Source organism: Meleagris gallopavo, chromosome 1 (assembly GCF_905368555.1).
Source record: "Meleagris gallopavo chromosome 1, MGAL_WU_HG_1.1, whole genome shotgun sequence".
NCBI lineage: Eukaryota > Metazoa > Chordata > Aves > Galliformes > Phasianidae > Meleagris > Meleagris gallopavo.
In genome coordinates, this window is record NC_139404.1 from 35,513,719 (window position 1) to 35,533,037 (window position 19,319).

The window sequence follows — 19,319 nt, forward strand, 5'->3', positions numbered from 1 at the left end:
CAGGGCTGAAGGAGCACATTGAGCAGAAATTATGAGCAGCTGTTATATGATGTGTGATTTTACTCTATCACACAGAGGTCCCATATGGTGGCTGCTCTCTGCAGGCTAGTCCTGGCTCACGTACCTGAGCCACTTCCTGAGGGACCATTCCTGTCTGTAGGATAGCCAGTCCTTCAGACATTCGTCAAGGAAAACATCCTGTTAGACTACTTTCTCATAAAAACCATCTTGCTTAAGCATCTCTTCTGACCACGACTAGCAATTTATTCCACAGGAAAGGGCTGTCCCTCAAACAGGTGGCTCTGAGGGTTTCTATCACAGAACAGATCTTTTGAAAATGAGCCAGAAAACTACAGAAAAGGTGTGAAATGAACCGCTCCCAAAATGCTCAGACTATCTTTGGTTGAGATATGGGTAGCAATTGTGATCCAGCCATACTTCTGGAAGAGTCTACTGAGATTTCCCAATATAGAGGAAAAGTATTTTCATTGTTTAGCAACAAAGTACAGTGAAAATGTTAATATTTTCTTTGGCTTTTACATTGTTATAACTGACAGTCTTGGCAAAAAGGCTATTTCCTTTCTAACAAAAACAGAAAATATACCTGGTCTAATTATAACTTCGAGTTTATAGCTTTTACCATTTATGGGGATTACTGATGAATACCAGTGTTGAGAATCAAATAACTTAGTCTGGAAAGAAAAAGTAGTTTTAGCTACATATTTAACACATTGAAATCTATATACAGAATAAATACTGAGCAGAGGACAGAAAATAACTACCTAAAGGACTGCAACCTTGATAGAAATTCCATTTGAAGGCATGGGATGGATAATAGCTGTGAAGGTAATTCTTCCACAAAAATGGGCAACTCAACACTTTCAAGAAGAATGCCTAAGTTAATAAAAAGCTTTTAAGAATGTTTACACTAGCTAACTATTGCCAACATTAATATTAATCATATTGACTACTGAATTCTAGATCATACTGAGGGACAGAACTGAAAACAGGACATGATGCTGAAAGACCTGGGTGGGCATGAACTCAACATATTCTTTATGTTCTAGAGTAAGATGCTTGTAGTCTCAGATTCTGCTCTGGCCTCTTGGATTCTCTATGTTCTTCTCATAGTTAAATTGGTCAATTTCTGGAAAGAAGAGTAGAAAGCATGTTAAGCAGTGTGCCTTCCTTTTCTTGTGCTATTGGAGAGAACACACAATAGATCAATGGGATCACTGACACTGCTAGTCAGACAAGTAATTTTTCTTGGATCCCTCTAAACACCCTGACTACATCCTTCCCTTGCAAATTACAGTGAAGAAGGCATATGCTTATTTTTTCCCCTTATTTCCAAATATTTTCAATTCTATGTCACAATCCTCTATAAATAGCTTTACTTTCGGTGCCCTGTGTTAATAGCCCAGGCCAATTAGAGAAAATTGATTTGTTCCTTTGTGAGCAGAGTCCCCTGCCATGGAACACCTCAAGTTCTGTCTGGGCGGCGATGTGCATCATGTAAGGAATCGGTAAACGTTCGTGACAACATCTCATTAAAGTCGGCTTGAGACTAACTCTTCCGACACTTCGTCAGCTGGGAGAGCCACATCATTACTGGGTATGTGAATAAGTGCAATCAGGAAACCACTTGTGTCTGTGTATTGTCTAGTACCTCAGAGGGGGGCCTACTACATACTCACGGCCCTCTTTTCAACAGGGCAATAGGAACAAGCCCACTGATGAGAATCCACTGGAGGACTTTTAATGGTACATTTATTGATGCAGACTTTATTAGGAGTCAAGGTAAAAAAAAAAAAAAAAAAAAAAGGCAATGTTTGTTTTGCTTGTTTCAAAACTCTCAAAAGGAAGCTCCACCTGTCCACCTCACGGGGCTGCCAGGTTACTAAAGCCTATTAATCATTAGCAAGGTCATTTCCAGGTCTTCCATGACTCTAAAATTAAGCCATGGTTGGTGATTATGACAATCCAATTACCCGACGCAATTTTTCCCAGTTGATTATTTAAGCTGGACAACTTCTTTAAATGCACCTTTTCATGTTTATTCAGCACTCTCGAAAAACACAACGCCCAGATTCCCAGTCCCTAGCGGGCCCTGGTGCCTCCCGGTGCTGGGATGAGTGGCAGGGCCGCAGCCCATCAGCAGCCATTGCCCTTCGACCCCGCCACTGCAGGCACAGGAGGTGCTTCCGCTCCGCATGCCCTCCTCGCCCCGCCGCTGCACCCCTGAGGCCGAAGACAGGCCTATGTCAGCCCCGGGTGGAAGGAAGCCATTAAGAGTGGGAAGAGTAGTGCTGGCTGTGGCTGCTAGGGAGGGAGCTGCTTCATGCCCAGAGATCTTCTGCGCAGGGATGCTCAGCAGGGCTTTTCTCTCTGTTTTATGTCAGGGAAACCACCACCGTTCTCCCATGAGTTTGATTTCTGTGGTATTCCTCTGGTCTATATGTGGGTCCTGGTGCTCAGATCTTGCAGGGGTACTCAGTGAGCATTCAGGTGGGCTGTAATTGCACTGAAGAATCACAATTAGCACATGGTTTCCACCACTTACTGCCTTACTGATGCCTTTTCGAGTGCCAGAATCGTCTTGCTTGTCTAGTTTCATGTTTCAGTAGAATAATTCATAGGAAAACAAATTAAATTCACAAAATTAGGCAATTGAAAAACTATAGGACCCAGCTTTCCTGCTGATCTTCAAAATTGCTAAGGGAAAAGGGTCATGCAGATGAACAATTGGATAAACGAGGCTGTTGTGGGGTGGGGATGTGAAAAGCTCAGCAAATCAGAAAAGTGCATAATGTTGTTCTTGTTAGTTATCCTGTATTTTGAGATAAAATAAATAAAAAGAGAGTACTGAAAACTCCCATTGACTTCATCAAGAAAAATTAGATCATATGTTTAAAAAAAAAAAAAAAGCAGAAGAGAGGAAATACATAGAGGTTAAAAAATCTTTGAAAAGGACTGAATATACTGCCAATTCCTTAATTAATGTAACATAGACCTTCTAACATAAAACTGAGACATTTCTTTGCAAATCCAGATATACAATGTTCATTATAGTCAGTCATCAGAAGACCAAGTGATGACTCTCATTTGAAGCAAAATATAATTGGATAAATGTTAAAGTAATATTCGCAGTGCTGTATTAAATAATTACATCTAATAAGCATAAGAATAGTTTGTACATTTTTCACAAATGTTAGTTTCTCTGTACTTGATAGTGTGAAATATGCAACACTTTGCACTAGTCACATTAGTGGATGCTTACAGAAAGTAGGGTGAATGAAACTATAGTCATTAATGGATGTAGTAATCTCTAGATTTTTCCTGCTCATCAGCATATTATTTCAAACAAGTCTTCTAAGCGTGTGGTAAAACTCCCTTACTAACAACCTAAACTGTAAAAGAGAAGATTCACTTTTTCTAGGTCTACATTTTTTGTGGAATTGCCAAGCTTGAGAGTTTCAGTTTTCTGTTATGATGCAATATATGTTAATGAATATTCTGACAGATTATGATAATATGCAAATTCCATTAATGTAATTATCCTCTAATTTACTCCTGCTTTCACCAAAGGTCAATCAGTATCTTCAGCATAAGTTTGAGAAAATAGTGAATAAAAAAATCACTGTGCAATTTATATGAATGTCATCCAAATAATAAATATTGCACATAGAATATACAATGCACTTTTTATTTTTACACTGCTAGGTGCTTTATGAAACGTTGCTATACCAATTTTATACTTTGTAGGTCTATGATGAAAACTCAGTTTCCCTAATGATCTCTCATTTGCCTGCTAATATTTTGGGGTTTTGTTTAGCTTTCACTTGCTTATGCGCTGCAACTTTTAGGAAATGACTCAGACCTGGGGTTCTCAACACTTCTAAACAAATCAAGCCCACATCACACAGAGTGAAGTGCTAAAGACTCAGAAGCTGCAAACAGTGAACTAACAAGGGGAAATAAGAATTAGCACTAGAAGCAGGACTAAAACCCAAAGTTCCCTAAATCTTCATCATTTCTCAATTTACCTTAAATCATTTTGAAATCATTTGTCGCAGGCTTTCTTCTCTAAAGGCAAGTTCTCTTCAATTAATTTTAAGATTCATTATCAATAATGTCAATCATTTATTTAAAAACAACAGCACAAGAATACAAACTAATTTTGATAGAAAGTCTATATGAATATAAAATGACTGATTTATGTTGCATTAAAGGGTAATATGCATCATGAACAATCAATGCAGCCTGATACCTAAAAGGACCTATAAAAAATGAACACAGTTCTTCAGACCATTTCCATCTTCTGCATTTCAGTGTGCAGATGGTTAAAACCTGATCTTCCTCCCAGTCCTGACATCCCGTGCCATTCTTAAAACACCAGAGTACCTACAGAGCTCCTCTCCTGCCTAGGAACTATTGACTTCTCTTTTTCTATGGGCTTCCAGCCTCAGTTCCAAATAAAATGAATTTTTCAGTTCTTACACATTAATCTTTTTTTGGCTCTGATTCCCTTTTGCTGGAGAGGAGATACTGGATGGATAAGTAGATACTAGTCCGATGTTTCCACAAGCATGCTTAACTATTCAATTGATATTACTGATGTTTACAGCACTTCTACATGCATCTGGGATAAATCCTGCAGCCATTTATGTGGGAAACCCCATGTTACCTACCAGAGTAACTCATTCATGGTAAAAAGAAGTACACTGGATATAACACTGGGGCTAATACCTATCACCAAAAAGGCATAGCTAGAGGACATTTAAGCTAAACACTGTAAGAGATGCAATTGGTTGGGGTACACTGATCCTAGGCATTTTCTGGAAGGAAGATTTGCCATTTCTGCTCATGTTCACTCTATCATATGGTTCTCTTAATAGTATTCTAGTGTTATGCTATTTTTTTTTTTACACTTATTTACCATTTGAACAATTGATGCTTCTTGCCCCCTATTCTGAGGAAGGGGTTTGGAAGTAACAAGAGCAGACTGTGTGCATTCTGACAGAAGAGGATATACAGCTACTGGGAAAGAAGGTTTCCACCCCACTGCAGTCTGCTAGACTGAAGAAACCTTATGGCAGCACCAGGCAGCATCCTCCAGCCCTCTCTGAGTCCACAGGCACAGATCAAGAGCCTCAGCTATAACGTTTCAATAGCTTCTCTGGAAAACAAAGGTGCTTCACCCTCCAGAGGGTCTGATCTTATTTCCAGAGCCATGAGCAACAGCAGGCCAATACCTCTAACACTAAATTGCAAACAATTCTCAGGGTTTACTCAGAGCTCAGCATGTCAAAATGAACTACGGAAATGGTTTTGACAAGTACTTCTGGACTAAGTTTTAAGCAATCAGTATCTGGTTGGGACAGGAATGGCTCAATATCCTGTGGAGGAAAACAGCTGACATGAGAGTAGTTTCAACTTTCTCTCTTTTAATCATGCTTTCTAATGTACTGCCAATTCACTCCTGTTCTGCCCTCGATAAGGCTATGCTGCTCTGCTACGGGAACTGACTGTTCAAAAATTCAAAGCTTGTACAAGCTCCCATTTTTTCCTGTAGATTATTTCAATGATCAAATTGCATTTTGTCACGCAAACTCCTCTCTCCAATAAAATTTGAATGGTAACACAAAGCTATATTTCACACTCATTCTTACATACACATGCTTTTAGCACGGGTAAAAACTGAGTTAAATGTTCAGAAACAAAAATAAACGAAGACGCTAATTTGTTGTGTTCATTTGAGTTGTTTGTTCTAAGCACCGAATAAATGTTTTCTAATTTATGGTTAATTTGCTTTAGGTGGAGCTTTAATTGAATGCAGTCATGTTTATTGCTACTATTAGCTGCTTGCATTGCAGTGTTGTTCTATATCATACTGGAGGCCTCGCTGCACAAGCATACAAGCTAACCTACCTGTTCTATCTCCAATTAATACGCATGCTAATTTAAACCAAGCTATAATGAATATAAACAAAAGTGATTGAAAGAATAGGGAAATAGAAAAGAGAATGAAGAGGAAAAACATTCAGTTGTTAAGGATGCAAAGATAAAACAAAAGCTCAAGTTAAAGAATTCAGATAATGCATAAGGAAAACCATCAAGAAATGTTAAAAAAAACCCGTCACATATTCTGTCTGCTGTATCTTTTGCTTTTTTTTTTTTTAATTAACAATTAAACAAAAAAAAATTCTATCATTTCCAACTTTGATCTCCTGGGTAGCTGCAGTCCAATTCCTTCTCCCAGCTCACTTCTTTGCTAAGCACTATAGATTGATAAGAGGGTGTTTGCCTGCAATGTTCAGAGAACTACCTATCCGGCCTACCTAAGAGAAGGGATCTGATAAATGAGAATGAAAAGATGCAACACTACAGCAGGAGCTTTAGGGGAGGTAATTTTTTAAGACCGCATACCTTAGCTTAGATGATTTTTGTTTTAATAAAACAGAAGTAATCTCAATAAGCATCAATTTAGCACCATGTGTTCTATATTAATTAACCTCATAAGCACAATTTCTACCTCCAAAATGCTGCTCTTTTAAGGAATAAAATATGCAATCCTTAAATCCAAACAAGCAAGAAAATAATTATTAATATATTAATGTACTGCAATACACTTTTGAGAAAACCAGGCATTCTGGAAGAAGAAATGGATAGAAATATTCTTCATGTAAATGGGCAGAGAGAGTTCTTTATACAGTATCAGTAAGAAAAAACTATTTTTTTATTGTTACTTGAAAACTAATCAGTACAATGAGTTCTTTCCTGGTGCATTTGCCTTTTGGGAAAGACAGGAAGGAACATCTGGGAAAAGAGGCGTTTACTACACCCTGTCAACCTTAAGATAATAAAAAAGCACACTCCTTGTTTATTTGACTTGGTCTTCATTATCTTTAAATTACTACAAGTGTCACAGAGAAGATTTCTAAGCAGACAAATGAATTGTTAGTGCACTTTGAAGAAATTACTGAACGACAGCAGTTCCTGACAAATGTAAAACCCGCAGGCCCACAGCGTTCTTCAACAAAGCTGCGCCATCTATGGACAGTGTCCTTTGCTCCTGAAGGCAGCTGATGCAATCGCTCCATTCAGTGACACGGTGGGCCAAGTATCTCAGGCTGGCTGTACAGACCAGAAATCATTTTAGCTCATACACTTTGGAAGACACAGTCCCATTTCCAGAGTGACTCATGTGCCTAAGCTATACTGCAAGTCGATAGGATTTAGGCTCTCAAAGACAGGAGCCAGAAATGTACATTCAGCTCTCCTGCTTAAGTATGTAAACCTTTCTCTGTTCTTGGTATTTTCTTCTTGATTCACTTCACTTTTCTTTATTAGTTTCCAGCCATGCTTTCTATGGGAATGCTTGCTCAAATATTAATGCACCAATTACCTGGATTCCTTTTGAAAGTGGGTTTAGGATATCCACGTTGCTTTGCAATTTGAAATGGAGCAATGCTTGAATGCTTTCAGAAGACAGCTGTAAGTGTCTAATACCAGGGCTTATTTTACCTTGAACTCTCGGAATTAAATACATCTTTTTAAGTTGCAGTGTCAAGCTGTATAGTCCCATTAAGGCCTAAGCAGCAGTTGAGAAGCAGACAGGTTGGCTTGGAATTTCTTTCTATAGAGCTCAGCAGGTCCTGTAGCTTGTATATGGAGGCCTTGGCCATGCCTACTACTCACCTACATCAGAGATGTTCCTACAGATGAATGCATAGGCTGAGATATAGAGAAGAGAAACATATCTGTACCTGTGCCCAGAGATTTAGGCACAGGTCTGAGCAAAGGCTTCCTGGATCTACTCTTCCACATACACTACATCAATGAATTAATATATGCTGGAAACTTCAGAGTGAAATAATTATAATTGCTTCTGATTCATAGTTCTCTACTAGCTAAGGATTCCTGGCCTCAAAAATCCTAACAGCATTTGATATAAATTCACTTCAATTAATTTGAGTAGAGAAGGAAAATATGAGGGGTCTGATAAAAGCAGTGTTACTCTAAACACACATTGAGTAATGAAATAAAGGCAAGGGAGAAGTTATATTTGAAAGAAAATTGAACTGCTCTCCTTGCCCCAGTCTCCACCCCACATCTGTCACCCTAAATACTCAACATGTAGGGCTCCATATAGCTAATGATGCAGCGTGTGTCATATTAACATATATGGAAGGGAGTGATGTAGGCCTGAAGTTGGGGTACTATGTCAGATCAAAGGTTAACTTGTATCCTGTTTTCAAGTAGCCACAAAGAGAAGGTTTGGGGAAAGGACATCAGCAAAATAAGCAAGAATTACCAAGTACTTAATTAACACTGATACTTTCTGTCAGTATGCCCTCCAGCTTCTGGCTATCTGTAGCATAGGAGCAATCGGAACAAAGCACTGATTGCACAACTTTGTGTTTGGTGGCTTCTCTTCCAAGATTTTCCCTCCAAACAGCAATCTTTGCTCACTTTACGACCTTTGCAATGTCCCAGGACCATGAGCAATGTAGCATGGAGGATTTGAGCTGGGCAATAGCAAACACTATACACAGTGACCGGAGTGGAATTTAGGCCATCCATACTGGGGAAAATCCTTGTGATAAAGCAGAAAACATTTATTTCATTCTAATCTTATCAGCAAATTGCAAATGCATTCTCTGTAGCTGAAGGATTACCCCTGGGATTAATTACAATACCAGCTTTCCGATTTTCACAAACTTCTTTCACAAACCTACTCTGTAGTGTGCTCTGAAGGCTAAACTCTCTTTGCAGATACCCCTACAAATCCACTGAGGCAAAACAAGCTAATAGGGTATGAAGTGAAACAACACCATGCAAATTGGATTTACTAGCTATCTAGTACTTTGCTACAGCCTCAATTGTTTTCCTTTATTTGTTGTAAGACCACACTGTTATGGCCACTATCAAACACAGGGAAAGGAACTGAAAGCCTTTAGACTGTATGAACATCCTCCAGTGGAATTTGCTACGACTCAGGAAGGATTTGAGACATCTCAGAGAAGAGAGATAGAGCTTCCCAGGGGACAGAGGGGCAGGCTCTGCTGCCTTCTGCCCTCACTGACTCCAACTCTCATTGGCAGCGTGGCTTTGCAGGGAGCTGCTGTTGGCCATCCTGAAGCACTGAAACGGAGTTCCCTAGAGAAATACTGTGCTTAACGACATTTTTCTGTGTGGGAATTATATACAGCACTTCCCCTTCTGATGCCTATCACATATTTGAGCAGTCATTTGAAGTTGCTGTGTTCTGTTTTGCTCCTGTTATCAAGATGCAGTATTAACAAAACAGAGATAATTATAGCTACCATAAATTAATAACAACAATGTCCTCTGTTTGTTAAGCATCAAAAGCACACTCTTTGACAGGGTACAAAAGGGAAGTCCCTGTTCCCAGAAAGAGATATCACTGTCATAGCTTCTTACAGATTCAATTGGCTAGAGGACAGAACGAAGAGTTCAAGAGTTTGGGTATTTTATGAAGATGGGACACTGGTTTGCATGATTACCTTGGATTAGTCACCTAACCAATTAATGTCTCATTTGCCTTAGCTTGAAAATAATAAAAAGAGATTCTGAAATATGTTGGTCATACAAAGCTAAGGTTCAAAGTCAAAGCAAATGGATGCATCAGCTTGGATGTGATGGAACCAAGGAAGACAAACAACTCTAGCAAGAACTGGGCTGAAATGTCAATGTCATATGGAATCAGCTACCACTTATAGGAAATATTTTCTGAGCTAAACCATTCTCACAGGCATCCTCATGTTGTAGTACTGCTTCTCTGTTTCCTGAGGCATGCCTGACTGCCTGCCTTATATTTAGATTTTCAGGTGTTTTTTTTTTTTAATAGAGAATCATTTAAACTCTATATGTATAACGACTCTTGCACAAACAGATCCTGATATGTGACCGAGGAATTCAGGTGCTACATTAATATAAATGCTAAGAGAATTTACCACAAGAGCTGAGTAACAGAAATAGCCTGACCTATAGCAGTGTTATTTGAGGAAAGGTGTGTTTGCAAACAAGTGACATTTCTGCTAGCAAATGATGTTAAGCTTTCTGTACATAGCGATTCTGACTGTGTAGGAGATCTCTGCTGAATTTCCAGGAACTGGCTTTTTCCAAGAGTAAGCAACGTAATTATTAAACTGCCATCATTTGCAAGTGTTCTTCTGACAAGGCACAGAAATAAAATGAATTATGACTGCAGTCAAATAAGAGAGTCATGGCCTGGAATATTAACTGATGGCTACTATGTAAGCTGGATGCTTAATAACTATTGTCCAGTATGCGGCTTCCTGCGATTCAGAGACATACTTATTTATTTCATATTTCATTTTTGGAGACGCTTTGATGTTTTTCTTTTCTTTCTTCAGCTGGTGTTCTCTGTCTGTTCCTAATGTTTTAAATTAAGAGCAACTGAGGTAAATTCAACTTTAAGCAGTTCTGCAGAACAGCTGGACAAGAGGAATTGCATGATCAATGAAAATACAGTGCAAAACGACAGAAAAGGTGAATATTTCTGCCTCAATTTGCGGGATAATCCTTTTTCAGACATTAATGGGAGCATTCAAGGAGACTTTATAAAAAAGTCACCAAATGTGAAAAATAAACCTTAACTGCAAACATAAAAACTTTGTATATCTGGTGTGAATGCTCCTTTCTGCACTGGTTGTTCATTTTCCTGTTGGGATCTAGTCAAGGACTCGTGAACTGCAATACACCTCACCCTGCGCAATAAGTAGCCTGACTCTTACAATGCAACTGATGCTCTCCTCACTCTCTTTGTCCTCAGCACTGTATTTCCAAACTGCCCATGCAAAAAAAAAAAAAAGTGGTATATTTGTTGGACACAACCTGCTAGGGGCTGAGCTATTCGGAACAATCAAATCCAGCTAATTTGCATCCTCACTTTTCCAGCTGTCCCACTCTGCCTACACATTAGCCTCAGAAGCCCTTTCTGTGATGGGTGGCTACAGAAGCAAAGCAGAGCCAAAGAAGTCAATCACTGAAAAGCTTCAGCCTTTGGTTTAGCCGTTTGGCCAAACAGTGCTTAAAAACCCAAGCCTGCTGATGGACAAGACAAAGGGATTACTCACGCAGCTCAAGGTACTGCATGCCCAGGGCAACAATGACCTGTGTGATCCTAGGCCTCCAGAAGCATTTATGTATTAACATAGACATTTCCCTTCAGTTTCTTGTGCTGTGTGTTACTGTTCAAAAGATCAACTGGACAAATCACTGCAAAGCCACCAAAACTGTCTACCAGATGGCGGCCACTGATTAATTTGTCTTAACTTAAGCCAAAAAGGAAGAAAATGCGATGGGTGGAGCAGTAAAGACAAGCACAATCAACATCCGACCAAAGAGGGTTTCCTGTCACCTTGGGAACAACACTGATTGGCACTGTGATTTCCTGTGTACAAGCTAAAACCAGTAGCAACTGGAGTAACAAGAATAAACGCAAGATAAGAGACTTGGGAATACAATAAAATTATTATAAAATTCCTGACCAAAGCTTGGGATGGAAAAGGCAAAACCAAGTGTAGGCATGGGCTGCATTCTGAATACAGTGTTTCCCTGCATCTGAGAGGACTATGAAGTGACATCAGAATATTTTTTCTGAATAAATGTGGGCTAGTTTGTCTGAATTATTCCCCCCCAGAAATGAATGTTAAGTGCTTTGAAGAATTTTTAGCTCTTTGCTAGAGAAAAAATAAAAAGGAATGTGAGACAATTTGGAGTTGACCAAGTGGAGATGGAGCTAGGAGAGGCAATGTACCATCTACTCATGGTAACGCAAAGTAATTTGCAGGAGATGCTAGAGACATGGGGAAATGGACCGTGGGTGTATGTTTGGGGACTGGCACATAGTTATTTGCATCTACTTATTTAGATCATTAACTCCCAGAGACTATTGCTTCAAAGAGCTCTAACTTCAACCAAAACACCTTCTAAAGCAGCCAGGAGTCAAACAGTTAAAGTATGGTATTTAAAAGGTCTTTGTTAGGCTGTTGCCTGAGTTCACTTCCCCTTCAGAAATAGGACAATTCACATTCCTGCCCTTTTCCTACACTGCAGATAAGCAAGGAGGTCTACAATGAACTTGGCTGAACAGACATCTGTGCAATTCAGGGGTCCAGTGTCTGCAGAAAGTTTTCAGGGAGACCTTGCGCTAACAGAAATGTTACACCAGTGCAAGCTGGATGTAAAGCATAGTTCTGTATCTAGTCATGAATTCACATCTTAAATGAGACCTTTCACCTCCCAGCTACTGATCAGAAAATCCTCATACCTGGATCCCATTTCACATTCCCCACACTAGTTCTCTCAACAGTACAGTGCAGAACCTCTGCCCTTACCCAGGCACACTGCAGTTTTCAGCTAGCTGAGATGGCCTCAGTGGGAAGTCCCTGGGGAAGAAGGACAGTGCTGGGCTGTGGAGAGACCCAAGCTGAAAGAAGGGTTACTAGAAGGCACATTCAGGACTGCTCCCATCATGTGAGCTGCCACATCAGATGTACACTTCTTGGTGTGCAAATCACATCAACATCAAAAAGCAATTAAGCAATGCCAGGGAACAGTCCAAGGCACTGATACTTGGTAATCAATATCGTTGGATTTCAAGCCTTGCCTTTGGCTTGCTTTTAGCCGTTGCCAACAAGACTGCTCCACAGCAATTAATTCCCTGGCATCATTTGGGAATGAGCACATGCACCAGCCACTCCTGATAGGCAGTCAGAATCCAGGCCCCTCCCTTTTAGAGGTGAAGGGAGTTTGGCAGCATGATGACCAGCTAACCTCTTCTATTGGCCTCAGTGCTAGTAAATGCTTCTGGATGTATTAAATTTGTTAGTCCATCTTACGCACCTGAACAGAATGTAGTTGAGAGGTCTGCTGAATTATTAGATAAATGGTTTTTTTAGGTCCTTCTGTAACTTCCCCTTTACTCTCTTGAAATATCATGCACCAACAGTAGCACATAGTTCTCTCACTGCTCTTTAGATTCAGGGCATCTTCTTGCTGTACACTTTCAGATGGACATGTGGGCCCAACAGCCTGTACCCAGCACAGGAGATTTGTGCAGCATGTTCAAAGCACTCCAGTAAGCTGGTGGCAGAGAAACAGGGCTGGAGTACAAGCATTCTACCTCCTACCTCAAATTCCCTTTGCTGGTCCCTGGTACTTTCCAAATTCCTTCTAATAAGAGATCAGTATAAAGTCATTCTCCAGCTTTTACTTTTGTGTTGGCAGATAGCTGTGCTTTGAACAATTGCGCTGACATTTTCCTGAAAACAATCCTAGGATTTAAATTAAGAATGCAGAAAGCATATTCAGCTCCACACAATAGGGTAAATTTATCCTCCAAATCTATGCAAACCTAGTATATTTTAGCCAGGAAATTCAATGTCCCTTCCTGTAAATATATTAAGTTCCCATGCTTGTGTCATAAACTACAAAAACTGGCGTGTTTACAGTCCTTAGCCTGCAAGGTGCTACCATCTGTGTACTACTTTAAATGATTACTCACAATAGCCAGTTTTATATAAAGATAGCAGATCAGCAATGCCATAATTATATTTGCAGCACCAACAGAGCTCGGTGATTTAAATATCAGAACAGAAACAGAGAGTATAGTTGGAATTTTCCCTCATCTATTAGAGTAGAGATTTGGTTGAACAGTGATACCTTGCGATGCAGATGGCTATATATAAATGAAACGAAGAATACATCAGGTTTTTTACTGTTTCCAACACATCTTACAAAGTTGAATGAGGATCATTGTTTTGCATGCAGTGGCATTAATATAACTAATCATTTTAACATATTGTTTTTCTAACATCATAATAATAAGTATCACAGTTAGTACTTGACATCCATGGTATTTATCAGCTGGATGGCAATTGATAAGGAGCAAAAATTGTATATGTGGCCAGAAAAATAGTTCAGTTTGTGTTGCTATGCAAAATAACCACAAAGGTCACTCTGAAAGTAATGCCTCCACGGAAACTACAACAAAGAGCACAATAAACAATTCGATAGAACAAATTCCCAGCTACAGAAAAAAACCTATTTTTCAACATAGCCAATGCCATAAACTATATATTTTTGACTGGGGATGAACAAGAGCCGGCATGCCGTGCTTGTCAAAACATGCACCAGTGGAGGTGAGCCAAAGTTTCACAACTGCTACAACAGTTTCATTGCTAGGAAAATGTTGCCCACACAGCCCAACTTTCATTGTGCTCACAACCACTCGTGTCCGTAAACATTCGGCAAATGTCAAAGAATGTAAATGGATGCAATTTTTTCCACATGGAGGAATTCTGTTCCACACCTTTGCATCATATGCACTCCCATATCAGATGTGTCAGACTGCCCCTATGCTGCCATCTGTCACATGGCAACAACATGTAATAGAATGCTGGTGAGAAGGTTCAACCTCTACTGCTATACCATCAAAATCCATCCGCCTTTGATGTTGTGGGCAATGTAATAAAACAGGAGGAATTACTTTTGGAGCAGGCTTTGTACGAGAAGAGAACAACTATCAGTATTAACACAGGAATTTTCCTCCAAGTCCAAATTGTCCACAATTTCTCTGTAAAGGTGCCAAACAGTAGACGTTTCTGAGGAAGGATGCCAAGGGAAGATAGAGAACAACCACTATTCTCATTACTTCTGTGGATGGACATGTATGAGTCCAATGTATTACCTGTTGATAATACATTCCTGATTTAAATATTACCTTTTGGCAGAGAGTTCCATAGACTAGTATGGGCAATCTGAGTACATTATTAGTTATTTAAGTTATTTAAAACTTTACTGCTTTTCTGTCATTCTTATATCATAAGGAAGCAGACAGAGGTGACCATTTATTAGCTTTGCAAGACACATTATTTTAATCTCTCTTTCATTATACTTACAAGTAGCTATTCTTATTGTACGTCTATTGAGTATTTGAACTGGACAAGAACTGTCAACTCATGGGCATCTTACAGATGATAAGGGATATCTCACTGCTTACAACCTGTGCCATAGGATTTTATAGTACTGCTCTGCTTTGTTGGGAAAAACAGCACCATGTACAGATCTCTCATAATCAAGGTTCAAGCCAAGATTTAGTGCTGTTTGTGGGACATCATAATTGGCTTTGGTTTAGGTGATTTTTCTTCTAACTATTCTCTGTTCTGATGTCTCCTGATGATCACTAGATGTTGCAAACTAGTCCTGCATGCCTCTAGCATCCAGATACGTGAGCGTGATGAGCTGTCCGTTTTAGACAGAATCATTTCCTATTGAATTTGTAGCAGATCAAGAAAACAGTGCTGTGATCTTTCCCATTGATTATTTAGATTTAGTAGACACAGTTTTAGGTCTTTGTAGCCAGGAAGGGATACAAACGCTTTGGAATACTTTCCAAAGCACCATTTGTGGTTTTTTAATATACACAACAGAGCAGATATTTTCCACAGTCTCTTTTCTTCCATGTACTTTTGCATGCTAGATAATAACTAAATTATCTGAACAAAACAAAATGATGTACACTAGTTTGAAATACAGTCGTCCTAGTAAAAAATAATACCAGAACTAAAAAACAGCAGCAGTGTCTGAGGAAAAAGTAAATACATCTGTAAAACAAGTGAACACTGTGCTGGTGTGGTAACTTATTTATATCCCCATCATGCTTGTGTTTTAACAACTTACTGCTTGTACTTTCAAAGCCTGACATGTTGGAAATATTACATCCCACATCACCAAACTCTGATTTTGGCTGGAACCATTCATATCAACAAGAATTTGGGGCCACTCAGCTAAATAAAATAAAGCCTTACTCTGCTGGGGAAAAAAAAAAAAAAAAAGTTATATATATATATGCAATCAGATCTACAGCCAAAGCTGGACTAAAAAATGCTTGCCAATCCACCACCAGCTATTCAGAATGTACTGAACTTTACACAGTTTCTGAACCTGGGAGGGGGCAACCCTGGATGTAAGTACAGCCTGGGGGATGAGAGGCTGCAGAGCAGTCCCTCAGAAATGGATAGAATCATAGAACCACAGAATGCCTTAGGTTGGAAGGAACCTTAAAGACCATCTGGTTCCAATGGTGACAGTGACAGGGCCCAAGGGGATGGCATGGGGCTGCATTAGGGGTGGGTCATGTGGAGGTGGTGCAGTGGCACAGAACAGGCTCCCCAGAGCAGTAGGCACAGCCCCAAGCTGCCAGAATTCAAGGAGTGTTTGAATATCGTTCTCAGACATAGGGCTGGGTTTGAGTTGGACTCACTGACATTCGCGTGTCCCTTCCAACTTGGGATATTCTCAGCTCTGCAGGGAACGCAAAGCTATATGCAGGCAGCACAGCACAGCACAGCACAGCACAGCACAGCACAGCACAGCACAGCACAGCACAGCACAGCACAGCAGCCTCCCGCCCGCTCTAGATGTCGCTCTTCCCCCGGCCAAGCTCAGCGCCGCTCCACAGCCCGGCCCGGCGTCTGACTCTCGGCAGCCCTGCGGCCCTGGCAGCCCCAGGACATGGTGCCGGTGATGGGCTGTGAATCTGGCCGAGAACCAGGTCCTAGCCGCTTGTTAGCGTCCTAGAGCAAACCTACGGCACTGCTAGGCCCGTGCCGCTTTCTAGACATACGAAGCTATTGCAAGCCTGGGGAATTAGCTGCTTTTACAGCTGCGTTAATCAAGGTATCAGGCACCAGAGTATGTGGCACGCAAAAATCAGCCGTGGCACCCTACATTTAATAATGCAAGTGTTAAATAATATACTGGGAAAACTGTGTTGTATAAATGAGTAAAAGAGCCTTTTCAGAGAGATATGCAGGAAAAAAAAAAAGAAAGTTCAAAGACTTAGCTCCAGTGTTCAGAAGCAAAATGCTTTTTAAGAAGCTGGGCAAACTCCCAAAAACATTTTGATACCGTGCGGATTCTTGATTAACAATTTGTCTGCATCTGTACCAGCTAATGTGATTCATATTAAAAATGGAAAGGTTCACAGGGGCAGATGTTGTGCTTCTTGAATGCATGGTGATATTTTTGCATGTAGAACTTGAGAGACAGGCAGTGTCTGGCCTTTCTGCCCCATCACTGAGACACAGCTGTCAGACTGCTTCTAGCTGGCTGGGCACTGCTCCTGACTCACTCCCCGGCGTGGCCAACAGTGCACTGATTCTCACTGAAGCGAGATGGTTTTCTCAGGTCTGGATTGTAAGAGTTGTTTTACAACCATGGGTCACACTTCAGAAATCAAAATGGGGACTTAGGTAGTCAAAAACTGCTACTTAGGACCCCTTGTGAAGTCACTTGGCCAAAGGAAACTCAAGGCTGATTTCGTCAAAAAGTCCCCATACCCATATAAGTCTGTCAAGAGCTTCTCACCCTGGCAAAAAACAGTATCAGGGCTGATATCTCTACTGAATGGGAGAGCCCACAGACCCCAAGCTGTGGCTATGATTTGGAGGGGATGCCCAGGCTTGATCCCACAGTAATAGCTGCATATTTCAGAGGACAATAATACAACCTATTTCCTGTAGTTTTCTCTCTCACATCCCACACTATGTGCTTTTTATCTAGGATCTGGAATCCTACATATAAATGAGAGCTGGAATGAGAGCAAGTATCAAAACTGATTTGCTTGCTTCCCCCATTCCTTATTTTGTGATATGACTATACTTTTCATGACAGATTTGCCTTTCAGCATCTTTTACTTGTGGAAAACTCAGTGTGGTTCATATAGCCATTGATAAAATCTGTCACTGAAATCCCACTGTTCCAAGTGAATCAGCTCCGAGAGTCCTCAAAGGGAATGCTCCCCTTGGTCTGCCTTTCCATTCTGATTTTCCCGTCAAATTTGCGTGGTGTCTGTTCTTTCATTTATCTCCTGTGCCAGGGCAGAAGAGTTCAGTCGCAACGGCTGCATGCTACATTAGTTATTCAGAGCACTGATGCTTTATGAAAGCGGCCCGCAGCCATGAGGCAAGAAATTATATAGGTTTCTAACAGAGGAGAGACAGATGTCAGTGTGCATTCTCCTGTTGGAAGTATAACTAGTTTCATAAAAAGAAAACTAGCCCAATATTTTAAAGGTAGAATGAGTACTGTGCACAATGTCTGGTGCACAAGTATTTCTAAGGAGCTGATCACAAGGGTGGCTTTCATTATTAATCACTTCTTTTTCTTTTTTGTAGTGGCTGTAGACCTTAGGCTGTGCACCTATCATGAGAGAAAGCTGGATTTGAGAAGAAAAATGATCTTAAGGTGATAACAGAAATACTATACAAGACCAGTAAACATATTAAGTTGCAATATTTCTCCTTTCTAAGTTTCCCATTTTAGGGATTCACTAACAATGTGAATGTCCTTTGCCAACAAAAGACAAGCAGCTACTCTGCCCTCTGCCAGGATCTCCAGGATCAAAACAGGCAAAGTAAAGGGAAAAAGAAAAAAATGATTTGAGGCAACTGTTGGAAAGGGGAAGAAACAAATTAACAAAAGGAGTTATAGTACTACTATAGTTAACTATAGTTAGTATCAGCTCAAACTTCTCAATCATTGCACATGCAAAAAGGAAACGAGAGAACACCCATAAGATAGACAATAACGCACCAAAATCCCACATCTAAGATGTCTGCAAGATGACACCTCCAGTCCACAGTCAGAGGAGACATAGGCAATCATAGAATCATAGGATGGCCTGGGTTGAAAAGGACCACAGTGACTGTCTAGTTTCAAACCGCCCTGCTATGTGCAGGGTCGCCAACCACCAGACCAGACTGCCCAGAGCCACACCAGCCTGGCCTTGAATGCCTCCAGAGATGGGGCATCCGCAACCTCCTTGGGCAACCTGTTCCAGTGTGTCACCACTCTCTGTGTGAAAAACTTCCTCCTAAAATCAAACAGAAATAGCATAACAAAACAGAATAAATTCTGAATATGCTGGCCACCATCCTACCTTTCCTGGAGTCCCACAGATTTCATTCTGAAAGGAGACGGACTGGCACACGGGGGAGGTTTGAGCTCAGGAACACATTGGCCTTGAGGGTCCACTACCACATTGACAACCTTTGGAGCCTGTTCAGGCTGGACCATGCTGTTGGTAGTCTTATATTCAGATCGAGATGTCTGCAGGGGAAGTGGTGAGAGATGGATCTCTTGCTTCTTTTCCTTCTCTTGTCTCAGCGACAACTGGATCTTCTCCTTTAATCTATACAGAACCTATTGGAACAGAGAGCAGAGCCCAATCCTGATTGACTGGTAAGCAAGGTAAGGAAGAA

At 40.5% G+C, this 19,319-nt stretch overlaps 1 protein-coding gene across 1 annotated transcript in view; it reads right to left on the reverse strand.

Annotated features, from left to right (window-relative positions):
- Nucleotides 1–19,319, reverse strand: part of PTPRR (protein tyrosine phosphatase receptor type R) — a 131,519-nt gene that overhangs the window by 36,333 nt on the left and 75,867 nt on the right. Inside the window, exon 5 of the mRNA XM_010708144.4 lies at nt 18,998–19,260. Within this exon, the coding sequence (XP_010706446.1) occupies nt 18,998–19,260 (263 nt within the window). The remainder of the gene's footprint in view (nt 1–18,997; nt 19,261–19,319) is intronic.